The sequence below is a fragment of the Callorhinus ursinus genome, unplaced genomic scaffold (genome assembly GCF_003265705.2).
Source record: "Callorhinus ursinus isolate GAN/ISIS: 27379988/994484 unplaced genomic scaffold, GSC_fseal_2.0 scaffold23, whole genome shotgun sequence".
NCBI classification, from domain to species: Eukaryota; Metazoa; Chordata; class Mammalia; order Carnivora; family Otariidae; genus Callorhinus; species Callorhinus ursinus.
In genome coordinates this window covers 8,216,389-8,229,040 of record NW_027397085.1, presented here as the reverse complement: position 1 = coordinate 8,229,040, position 12,652 = coordinate 8,216,389, and the positions used below count along the sequence as shown (strand labels likewise).

Here is a 12,652-nt window from a genome sequence, read left to right as displayed (position 1 = left end):
ACCATAGCACATACCCTCCCCAATGTCTATCACCCAGCCACCCCATCTCTCCCACCCCCCACCACTCCAGCAACCCTCAGTTTGTTTCCTGATTTTTAAAGATTTTGTTTTTAAGTAAAACTCCAATATGGGGCTTGAACTCAGAACCCGAACTCACAGTCCTGAGATCAAGAGTCTCATGCTCTACTGATTGAGCCAGCCAGGCTCCCCTAAATATATTTTTAATATAGGTTTTGCATCCGTATTTTAAAATTCATTGAATAAATATTTGAATGCTTACTATGTCTAGAAAGCTTTGTGGTAGGTATTTGTATACTGTTGTTAATAAGACAAACAGGATCTCTTATGTGATCTGAATTAATAATCTCAATTAAGTGAATGATTTTTAAAAATTACTTCCTTGTGTTTCTGGCGTTCCCAGATGAATTTCTTACACATTTAATTGAAAAGTAGTTAAAGTCCTCTTAATTGCTTCTATTAGTGAACATTTTTTTTTAAGATTTTTATTTATTTATTGAGAGAGAGAGAATGGTAGAGAGAGAGCATGAGAGGGAGGAAGGTCAGAGGGAGAAGCAGACTCCCTGCTGAGCAGGGAGCCCGACGCAGGACTCGATCCTGGGACTCCAGGATCATGACCTGAGCCCAAGGCAGTCGCCCAACCAACTGAGCTACCCAGGCACCCAGTAGTGAGCATTTTTCCCTATTCTCATAAGTTGGCTCATTATATAGATTATATGTATTTTTTATTAATTCATTTTAAGTAAGCTCTTTGCCCTACATGGAGCTTGAACTCATGACCCTGAGATCAAGTGTTGCATGCTTTACAGACTGAGCCGGCCAGGTGCCCTAGATCATATATATATATTTTTTTATTATGTTATGTTAATCACCATACATTACATCATTAGTTTTTGATGTAGTGTTCCATGATTCATTGTTTGCATATAACACCCAGTGCTCCATGCAGAACGTGCCCTCTTTAATACCCATCACCAGGCTAACCCATCCTCCCACCTCCCTCCCCCTAGAACCCTCAGTTTGTTTTTCAGAGTCTATCGTCTCTCATGGTTCATCTCCCCCTCCGATTTGCCTACCTTCATTCTTCCCCTCCTGCTATCTTCTTCTTCTTTTTCTTTCTTTTTTTTTTTTTAACATACAATGTATTGTTTCGGAGGTACAGATCTGTGATTCAACAGTCTTGCACAGTTCACAGCGCTCACCATAGCACATACCCTCCCCAATGTCTATCACCCAGCCACCCCATCCCTCCCACCCCCACCACTCCAGCAACCCTCAGTTTGTTTCCTGAGATTAAGAATTCCTCTTATCAGTGAGGTCCCTAGATCATATTTTTAAGATGATTTCAGAGCTATTAAGAGATATTTGTTTTAATGAATTGAATTTTTTTGTGTGTGAGAGAAAGGAAGAAATGACTCTAATTTTGCTAAGTTGATTGCCTTTTCATTATTATTTATTAGCTATTTGGATTTAAAAGTAATTTATGCAGTTTGTTTGTATGTAGACATATTTTAAAGTTTACGTTCAGGTATGACTTTGTATGCCCTAACTCCATGTCAGGCCTGTGCTGATCTCTGTAGGGCCTTAGTATTTCCTCCTAGCCCTGCACCAAGGTGGATGGCTTGGAGAGCAAAGCTCAGGCTGATTTCAAGTCTCATTGGTCCCTCAGCCTGGCAGTGCACAACCACATGCACAGCCCTTTCCATCTTGTTATTTTCCATTTCTGTGACTTATTTATCAAAGTATTTCCCATACAATAGTGTTTATAAACCTACTTATGGTTTAGGTTACATTTAAAGGGAAATCCATCTTTAACTTGTATATATACATTTTTTCTTTTCAATGTACCACAAATGTTATCCATGTTTTATAATGCCAGCTTTTTTCCTTGCATTGTAGGATGCAACTTTCGGCTGCACTTAAAAAAAACCTGGAGAAAATTAACCCCAAGACTAGGTATGTTTGTTTTTTTCTTTTTTCTTTTTTTCTGAATTTGTTAAGGCTGAGGGTAAGAAGGGAGATCTGCATAATGACTTTAGGTTTCTGAATTTTTTTTAATTAGCTGTCAGTGCCAACCACCTTTATCTGGGGAATAAGAAAAGTGACACTTAACGACTGAGCCACCCAGGCGCCCCACACCTCTAATTTTAAACAGTTTAGTTTATAAACTTTTCCAGGTTTATTTTGTTAAAAGTTGACTTTCTGTTGAAGTATAAGTAAATTTCATGAGAGGAAATACATAGTAATTGATTTGTTCATTAATGATATTTATTATTTTTAATTAAGGTTAACAAATCATTTTTTAATTCCTTTTCAGTGTGCTCATGGATAACATGAAACATGTATTAAAGCTAAACAAATTAATAATGAAATCACACCAGGTAACTGCACATTGGGCTGCTTATGCATTCTCATGATTTCAGTAACTTGTTGCTGGCAACTGTATTGTGTATGATTATATAGGATTACTATATAGGTTACTGATATGACTGGAATTCTCTGTTCTTAAGTTTTCTTTTTTTCATAACTCAGTTATTTCTGACTATTGTGGCTAATTACTAAAATTTAAGCTACTGTCCTTTTTCTTTTTTGGTACGGAAATAAAGGGATTGAAAACTGGAGGTTTGGAAAACATAGGCTAATAGATAAAATTCAGTGATGTGTTAGAGGTTTGTTCTTAGGTAATGTGCCTTAATCTTTTTATTTTTAATAACAGGAATCTTGGGATTTGGAGGAAAAACTACTTGATGTTAGGAAGAAGAGATTACGTATGTAGAACAGTTTTTTTGTTTTTGTTTTTTTTTTGTAGAAAACATTTTCACTTACAGTGGAGATTGCCAGTTATCTCAATCATTGAGAAATTTCTTAATTTTCAGATTTTCTTAAAATTTTACACATGGCATTTTTAAAATTAGTATGTAAAATGTTTTTCACTTGATTCATTTCTGTTGTTTTAGAACTTTAAATCACAAAATTAATACATTCTCAGGGAGGACGCCTGGGTGGCTCAGTCAAGCGTCTGCCTTCGGCTCAGGTCATGATCCCAGGGTCCTGGGATCGAGCCCCACATCAGGCTCCCTGCTCCGCGGGAAGCCTGCTTCTCCCTCTCCCACTCCCCCTGCTTGTGTTCCCTCTCTCGCTGTGTCTCCCTCTGTCAAATAAATAAATAAAATCTTAAAAAAAATATATATATATATTCTCAGGGAGAAAAAAATCAAATGATATAGAAAAGTATGTGAAAGCCATACTTCCTTCCTGTGTGACCACAGTTAGGCATAATCATCCCAGTACTTTTTCCATGTCCATATAAACATATTTATATATACATAATTTTAAGTTATCATTTGATACATATGATTCTACAGCTTTTTAACTTAACATGAGATAGCTTTTTGCTTTGAAATTATTGAAAATTTTTTTTTAAGTAATACACATTTTCAGTAGAATTTGGAAACAAAAATATACTTAGGGAAAGTAAAATTTTATAATTTACTATGAAGAGATAATCACTCTTCAGTGCTCTTTTTTTTTTAAGATTTTTATTTATTTGAGAGATTTGAGAGCAAGAAAGCACAAGCGGGGTGAGGGGCAAAGGGAAAAGCAGGCTCTTTGCTGAGCAGGGAGCCCAATGTGGGGTTCAATCCCGGCACTCTGGGATCATGACCAGAGCCGAAGGCAGCCATCTAACTGAGCCACCCAGCTGCCCCCACCCTTTTTTTAAATTATTTTTTATTTTTTTATTTTTTTTTTAAAGATTTTATTTTATTTGACAGAGACAGCACAAGCAGAGGGAGAGAGAGGGAGAAGCAGGCTCCCTGCTGAGCAAGGAGCCCAATGTGGGACTCGATCCCAGGACCCTGGGATCATGACCTGGGCCGAAGGCAGCCGCTTAACCGACTGAGCCACCCAGGCGTCCCCCTTTTTTTTTTTTTTTTTAAGATTTTATTTATTTTCTTTATTTGAGGGGGAGAAGGAGTGAGCATGAGCAGGGGAAGGGGCCGAGGGAGAGAGAGAATCTCAAGCAGATTCCATGCTGAGTGTGGAGCCAGGCACAGGGTTTGATCTCACAACCCTGAGATCATGACCTGGGTAGAAATCAAGTCAGACCCTTAGGTGCAGGGCTTCGGTGCTTATTTCTTATCTAATAAAATTGGCCTCATTTTATTCTATGTTGTAAACTGCCTTTTTCATTTAATAGTATAGGCATGATTTATTATTTTTAAATATTACACAGATTTGCCTGTTTGTAAGTAATCTCAGGGTCAGAAGTAGTTCCGCTCATCTGATCTAATCACTCTTTGGATGTTTAATGTTTTTCCATCGCATTCCAACCTGTTTTTGATCCATTTATATCAAGGAACCAAGCTCCTGGGACACACCCATTTATGTTTTCAAATAGTTTAATTCTTAGAACATTTCAGGAACTATAGGAAATGGTTGATGATGTGTTTATCCCTGGAGAAGAGAATCTCTTATTGAAAATTTATGTTGTTGATGTGTCATTTTTGTAAATAAAGGAGGAAAAGGTATTTCCTTATGTATCTTCTGCCTTCCTTTTGGCAACCCTGAGTAAGTCCTCTTTAACACTTCAAACATAAGTAGACAGCTGTCATTATCATACGTACATACCCTGAACATATTTCATGCAGGACATTGCTAAGGATAAAATTAAAATACTGGTATTTTTCACCACGAAAGTCATTTTCAGGTCAAAATGGAACTGCAACTTAAAATGATGCTTATTAAACATTTTCTCATGACTGATATAGTCAGGAACTGTTCTGCTTCACAGTTTTTCCAGATTCTTGTTTGTAGGAGTTGTTAAATATAGTATTTTTTTTAACCTAATAGAATTAAAACAAGCTTCAGAAAGTAAGCTTTTAGAAATACAAACTGAAAAGAACAAACAGAAAAATGATTTGGCCAATATGGAAAATTCAGACAAGATAAAGACCATACAACAAAACCTGCAGATGGAGATACAAATTACGACAGTTATTCAACATGTGTTTCAGGTAATATTTATATAAGGAAAGTAGGTAAAGAACTTTTTAAAAATGATTTGTTCTGTTACTTTCAGATTTGCTTTCAGTTAGGCTTTGATCCTGAAAAAATCATGAGTTCAATACTAAATATTAGTCTGTTTACCTATATTTGGAATTTATATCTATTTAATGTTTAAGGCTTTGACTTTTCATTATGGTTAGATCTTAGGCATTTATAAGTGGAATGATTTTAGCTTTGTGGAGACAGGTATAATGGTGGAAAGCATTAGAACTTAAACTTGGGAGGTGGGGGAAAACATCGATGGGGTGATGGAGAATCTAGAATTACGATCTATACTATACTGCAACTTAATAGTTGCGAACCTTGAGCAAATTATTTAAGTTTTCTAAACATCAGTTTCCCTGTTTAGAAAAAGAGGTTGTAAAACATAAAGAAGATAATTCATGTTAATCTGTCTAGCATAATGTCTGGTCCAAGTAAATTTTCAATAAATGTCGGTAATTATTACCATATTACCTCTTAAATTTTATGTGTTCCTTTATTCTGGAGGGTTTTCATTTCTCTTTTGAATTATAAAATGTCTCAAACTGTTGAGGTGAAATACTTAAATTACCAGTTTTCAATTAGGAAGATATACAGTTAAAACTGCCCATTATGTGTAAAGTAAATATTTATTATTATGTGTAAAGCATATCCTTGTAGAATGTGAGTTCTTATATCTGACCGTAAGAAATTCTTCCTCGGGTCTTTTTTTAAGATTTTATTTATTCATTCATTCATTCATTCATTCATTCATTCATTTCACAGAGAACAGAAGCAGTGGGGAGGGAGAAGTAGGGGGAAAGAATCTGAAGCAGACTCCACGCTGAGCATAGAGCTGTCGTGGGTTCAGTCTCATGACCCTGAGATCATGACCTGAGCCAAAACCAAGAGTTAGATGTTTAACCATCTGAGCCACCTAGGCACCCCTCTTCATCAGGTCTTAAACCTACCTTTTAGTAGCAGAGTTTTACTCTATTAGGAATAAAGAAGTCCCTTAGACTAACCTCCAGTGGAGGATTGCATCGTAAGTACAGGATCATTTTTTTTTTTTAAGATTTTTATTTATTTGATAGAGACACAGCAAGAGAGGAAACACAAGCAGGGGGAGTGGGAGAGGGAGAAACAGGCTTCCCGCGGAGCAGGGAGCCTGATGCAGGGCTCGATCCCAGGACCCTGGGATCATGACCTGAGCTGAAGGCAGACGCTTAATGACTGAGCCACCCAGGAGCCCCAGTACAGGATCATTTTAATTTTCTTTGGCACATGTTCCTTCCTAGTGCTTTGAGACTTGCATTATTTTGTCTTTCTTAGCTTTTATTCATATCTTCTTAGTGTTAATTTTGATTTAATGAAATCATTGCTTTGCTAAGCGGAACATAGCTTTGGCTACATTTGGAGCTCCTGCCCCTAATGGGTTCAGTCATATTTGAATGTTTACTTCCCCCTTGCCCTTGTAAATTTAATTGGATTTATATATTATATACACCAGCCCAGTAGCAAGAATGTTCCGTGTATAGGACAAATTTTTAAATATTTTTATATATAACAATATAACACTTAAATTCTAAAATCTACTTGAACAGGATTTGAATTAGTCACTTGGTATCATTGAGCCATAGTTTTTCTTTTTAAATAAATAGGGCATGGGCTCCTGGGTGGTTCAGTCGTTAGGCGTCTGCCTTTGGCTCAGGTCATGATCCCAGGGTCCTGGGATCGAGCCCCGCATTGGGCTCCTTGCTCAGCGGAGAGTCTCCTTCTCCTTCTCCCACTCCCTCTGCTTGTGTTCCCTCTCTGCTGTGTCTCTCTCTGTCAAATAAATAAATAAAATCTTAAAAAAAATAAAAATAAATAGGGCATAACAGTTTATGCTTAAATTGTTTTTCACTGTAGAAGTGCAAAATGACTGAACCACAGCTGCAGTCTTTTTCCTTTAATCTAGAATACCATTGCAAACATCCCTAGTAGGTAAAAGCTGTCTCCAAAAACTGATGAAGCCAAAAAAAAATTGTTGTAAACATTGTAAATAGTCCCTAGCATTATGGGGATGGAGGCTGAACCCTTACTGAAAGTGGAAATGAGGATACAAGAATGTATTTTTTCTTTTTTTAATAGATTTTATTTATTCATTTATTTGAGAGAGAGAGAGTACGTGCATAAGTAGGAGGAGGGGGCAGAGGGAGAGGGAGGGAGAATCTGAAGCAGCAAACCCTCCCCTTAGGGATTGGAGTGTGGGGGGTGCTCGATCTCAATACTGCAAGATCAGGACCTGAGCCAAAACCAAGAGATGGACTCTTAACTGACTCAGCCACCCAGGTACCCCAAGAATGTATTTTTTCATAGAGTAAATGCCCATACCTAGTTTGGTAAATATTTGATAAGATTAGTAAAAGAGGGGGGGCACCTGGGTGGCTCCATGGGTTAAGTGTCTACATTCGGCTCAGGTCATGCCGGGATCTAGTCTGCCCCATATAGGACTCCCTGCTCAGTGGGGAGCCTGCTTCTTCCTCTCCCTCTGTTCCTCCCCCCTGCTCGTGCTTGCTCTCTCGCTTTCTTTCTCAAATAAATAAATAAAATCTTAAAAAACAATTAGTGAAAGAGGATTTTTTAAAAATCTTGTTATATTTTTAAACGTGCTTATAACTTTAACATAAATTTTTTGTTCTTTTTTTATTACAGAACCTCATTTTAGGAAGTAAAGCCAATTGGGCAGAGGATTCTGCCTTTAAGGAAACCGTTCTACAGCTTGAGAAGAATCTCACCATGATCTAATAAGAATTCTGTTTTATTTTTTGTTTCAGTCTTTAATATGTCATTTAAATAGCAAATTTAAAGTAAAATTTTTAGTGTTTTTGGAACTAATATTGCAAAGTTTTTGTAGCTTAACACTATAACATGGAATTTGTTCTTTCAACTATGTTAATTAAAGTGACTGGCATTCTCTAAAACAATCTGACAGTCTTAGCCTTGCAAGGGCCCCGAAAGACATCTAATCTGGCTTTCCATTGAATGTGGACATTTTTTCTGCAACATTTCTGGCAGTCCCAACTCTTACTTGGAATACTTCTTTTTTTCTTTTTCTTTTCTTTTCTCATTTCTCTTTCCTCTCCCTCCCTCCCTCTCTTTCTTTCTTTCTTGTTTCAAGTTTTTATTTAAATTCCAGTTAGTTAACATACAGTGTTTCAGTAGAATTTAGTGATTCATCACTTACATATGACACCCCAGTGCTAATCACAACAAGTGTCCTCAATACCCTTCACCCATTTAACCCATCCCTCCACCCCCCATTATTTGGAATACTTTTGTGCATTTGTCAGTCAACTAAAATATTACAAAAATTAGAAAAGGGTATTGACATCTTGATTTTTTTTCAACTATCAGTTTTATTTTATTGAAATAAATCTCATTTTAGTTTTATCTCAACACATTCTTTTTTTGCCTCTTTTTTTTTTAATACAGAGATATAATTGACATAGCATTGTGTAAGTTGAAGGTATACAATGGGTTGATTTGACCACCATGGCATTAGCTCACATCTCTATCATGTCACATAATTATTTCTTTTTTGTGGTGAGAACATTTAAGATCATAGTAACTTGGAAGTATATAATACTGTTAACTATAATCACAATGCTGTGCATTCAATCTCCAAAAACTTACTCATCTTCTAACTGCATTTTTGTACTCCGTGACCAACATCTCCCCAAGTCCCCCACACCCCATCCGCATCTTTGTTTATTTTCCCATCCATCCACATCTTTAAACAGAAACCCAAATAAAGCACCTCAACCTTGAAAAACAAAAAAGATAAACACTTCCAAAATGTTAATACTTGTGGTTATTATAGAGTAATTGTGACTTCTTTATTTTGTACTTCTATATCACATATTACTTTTATAAGTTAAAAAGTAAAAAGAGTAGGTGTTACTCTTTCTTATTAATAACTTGACCTTGCTGGGGTGCCGGTCTGGCTCAGTCGGTAGAGCATGTGACTCTTGATCTCAGGGTCGTGAGTTCAAGCCCCACGTTGGGTATACATATTACTAAAAATATATAAACTTAAAAAAAAAAAGAACTTGCTATCTTTTATAGTGTCCCATCCCTTTTTAGAGAAAGCTCTAATTTGAGTTCTTTATTAGTTTGGAGCTACTAATCATTTTCATAAACAGTGTAGTGTTTTCAACATTCTTTTTCTTTTTTTAAAGATTTTATTGGTTTGAGAGAGAATGAGTGGGGGGAAGGGCAGAGGGCCAAGTGGACTCCCTGTTCAGCAGGGAGCCTGTTGAGGCTCGATCCCAGAACCCTGAGATCATAACCCAAGCTTAACTGATTGAGCCACCCAGGTGCCCCTCAATACTTTCTTTTTTTTTTTTTTTTAAGATTTTATTTATTTATTAGAGAGAGAGAATGAGAGAAAGCACGAGAGGGAAGAGGGTCAGAGGGAGAAGCAGACTCCCTGCTGATTAGGAAGCCCAATGTGGGACTCGATCCCGGGACTCCAGGATCATGACCTGAGCCGAAGGCAGTCACTCAACCAACTGAGCCACCCAGGCGCCCCCCTCAACACTTTCTTAAGAAGGACTTTAAACTTGAAAAGATACACTGTAGTGGAAAATAGCATTTGAAATCTGTTCTTTAGATCAATAATGGAAATACAGAGATTAGTCTAAATTTGAATTCTAAATACTTTTCTTTGAAATATTTACAGTCTTCATTTGTTTTGATAAATTATAATTTATGTGTAGTTTTATTCTTTTTGCCATACTGTATTCTTGGATATTGTCTATATAAATTATTATAAAACAAGTGTTATGTATATATATGTACATATATGCATATATAGACATACATATGTACATATATATATACTTTTTTTTAAGATTTATGCTAGAGAGAGAGTAGGCACGCAAGCAGGGGGAGGGGCAGAGGGAGAGAATCCGTCAAGCGGACTCCTCGCTGGGAACAGAGCACAAAGCAGGGCTCTATCCCCCCCCAACCCATGAGATCATGACTGGAGCCGAAACCAAGAGCTCGAAGTTCAACTAACCGAGCCACCCAGGCGCCCCAACAAGTTTTATTTTAATTTTAATTTTTTTATTATTTTTTTAAAAGATCTTATTTGATAGAGACACAGCGAGAGAGGGAGAACACAAGCAGGGGGAGTGGGAGAGGGAGAAGCAGGCTTCCCGCGGGGCCGGGAGCCTGATGCAGGGCTCGATCCCAGGACCCTGGGATCATGACCTGAGCTGAAGGCAGACGCTTAACGACTGAGCCACCCAGGTGCCCCAGGAGTTTCAAATTTTTTTATCAAGGTTCATGAGAATAGCCAAATAATAGTATTGAGAGTGTAGACAGAAATCACAGGACCTGAGTGGGGTCAGTAATCAAATGATCTGATGACATACCTGATGGTGACTGATAGAAACTGATTAGCAGTAGGAAAAGAAGACATGATTTGAGGGATGAGGCAAGTTGCTCCTTCCACTTTAACTACTTTTATCATCTACTTTCATCCTAGAGAGAATTAATTTATAAGCGAGCTGGATGAGAATTCTGTGGAGTATGAATATCAACACTTAGAAATAAATTCACAAGTAAAGAAAAGTCATATTTTCCTGGCTGAGATTCCCCAAAACAAAATCCATACCAATATGACCAGTAATTTGCACTGCATTTGACATTTTCTGAAATTTATTATCAGGTATTCCCAGGAGAATTCTTTGTATTTGAGGACTTGGAAAGTTTTGTTTTTTTCTCTTTCTTTTTCTTTCTTTCTTTCCCTCTCTCTTTCTTTCTTTCTTTCTTTTTTTAGACTTTATTTTAGAGAAAGAGACAGTGCCCGCAGGGGGTTGGGGGGAGGGACAAGCAGACTCTGCGTTGAGCCCATATGGAGCTAGATGTGGGGCTTGATCCCAGGATGCCAAGATCATGACCTGAACTGAAATCAAGAGTCCGAAGGTTAACTGACTGAGCTACCCAGGTACCCCTGGAAAGTTTATTTTTTAATAAAATCTCTAAATTATGGGACTTCTTTTTCCATAATCATTTCTTAAATATAGTCATAAAGGAAAATGAAAAACATTTATTTAGAAAAGTAACTAAGAAAGTCTATGTCTTTTAAATGACCTTAGAATGAGAATCTAGGGAATGTCTGGGTGGCTCCGTTAAGCATCTGCCTTCAGCTCAGGACTAATCCCCACATCCGGCTCCCTGCTCAGCACAGGGAGCTTCTCCCTCTCCCTCTGCCTGCTGCTCCCCCTGCTTGTGCTCTCTCTCTCTCTCTTTCTCTCTGTCAAAAAAAATAAAATCTTTTTAAGAAATAGAATGAGAATCTAATACTGTAGATATTCACATAGAAACTTGCTGTTTCTCTGTGTGTAAACGAAAAGTCTTTGTACTAGAAATCTAAGATTCTGCTGCTTTTGAGCTTTTCTTCCCTAGCTGTATTGAGATGATTGACAAATAAAATTGTAAGATATTTAAAGTGTACAACTTCATTTGGTGTACATATACATTGTGAAGAGATTCCCACACTTAAGAGTTAACACATCACCACTTTTGAGCTTTAAGAACACATTATCTGGTTTCACCAGTGGTGGCTTAAAACAATTTTTTTAATAGCCTATTTTTTAGAGCAGTTTTAGGTTCACAGAAGAATTGCAGAAAGTAAGAGTTCCCATATACTTACTGCTCCTACACATTCACAGTCTCCCCCACTAACACCATTCCTTATTAGAGTGGTATATTTGTTACGATTGAACCTATATTAATATGTCATTATTACCCAAAAGTGGTACATTCTATGGATTTTGACATGTAAAAAGACTCGTATCTACCATTATTGTATCATAATAGAATAGTTGCACTGTCCTAAAAACCATTATGCTCTGCCTATTTGTCCCTGGCAATCACTGATCTTGTTACTATCTCTATAATTTTGCCTTTTCCATAATGTCATATAGTTGGAGTCATTCAGTATGTAAGTTTTTCAAATACCATCTTTTACTCCTACCAAAAGATGTGTTTGAGTGCCTGTGTTCCTACAACCTCCCCAGGATGTTATCCAAATTATGTATGTTGACCAGTTGGATGGGTGAAAATAGTGTTTCAGTGTAATTTAAATTTTATCAGAAGGGCCCATTTGGGGGCACAATAACATACTTCTTTTTTTGTTGTTGTTTTAAGATTTTATGTATGTATTTGACAGAGACACAGCCAGAGAGGGAACAGAAGCAGGGGGAGTGGGAAAGGGAGAAGCAGGCTTCCCGCGGAGCAAGGAGCCGGATGTGAGACTCCATCCCAGGACCCTGGGATCATGACCTGAGCCAAAGGCAGACGTTTAACGACTGACTGAGCCACTCAGGCGCCCTCACCATAACATATTTCTAAGCTTCCCAGATTTAGAAACCACTGATCTAGGTCATCAAATGTGTCACTCTATTTAAAACAACTTATGGCTGGCTACATTACCTACAGAATTATGTTAAGTGGCTGCAACATATCGTGTATTTAAAATTTATAACAACATAAACTAATATTTGCCACAAAATTTAATATAATTTTTGGGGAATGATATGGAAGCATTATG

At 37.2% G+C, this 12,652-nt stretch overlaps 1 protein-coding gene across 1 annotated transcript in view; it reads left to right on the top strand.

Moving 5' to 3' along the window:
- CENPH (centromere protein H) overlaps window positions 1-11,490 on the top strand; it is a 31,650-nt gene extending 20,160 nt beyond the window's left edge. Inside the window, exons 5-9 of the mRNA XM_025892871.2 lie at window positions 1,918-1,974; window positions 2,336-2,399; window positions 2,735-2,786; window positions 4,870-5,033; window positions 7,744-11,490. Of these exons, the coding sequence (XP_025748656.1) occupies window positions 1,918-1,974; window positions 2,336-2,399; window positions 2,735-2,786; window positions 4,870-5,033; window positions 7,744-7,836 (430 nt within the window). The 3' untranslated portion in view covers window positions 7,837-11,490. The remainder of the gene's footprint in view (window positions 1-1,917; window positions 1,975-2,335; window positions 2,400-2,734; window positions 2,787-4,869; window positions 5,034-7,743) is intronic.
- The last annotated feature ends 1,162 nt before the right edge of the window (window positions 11,491-12,652 follow it).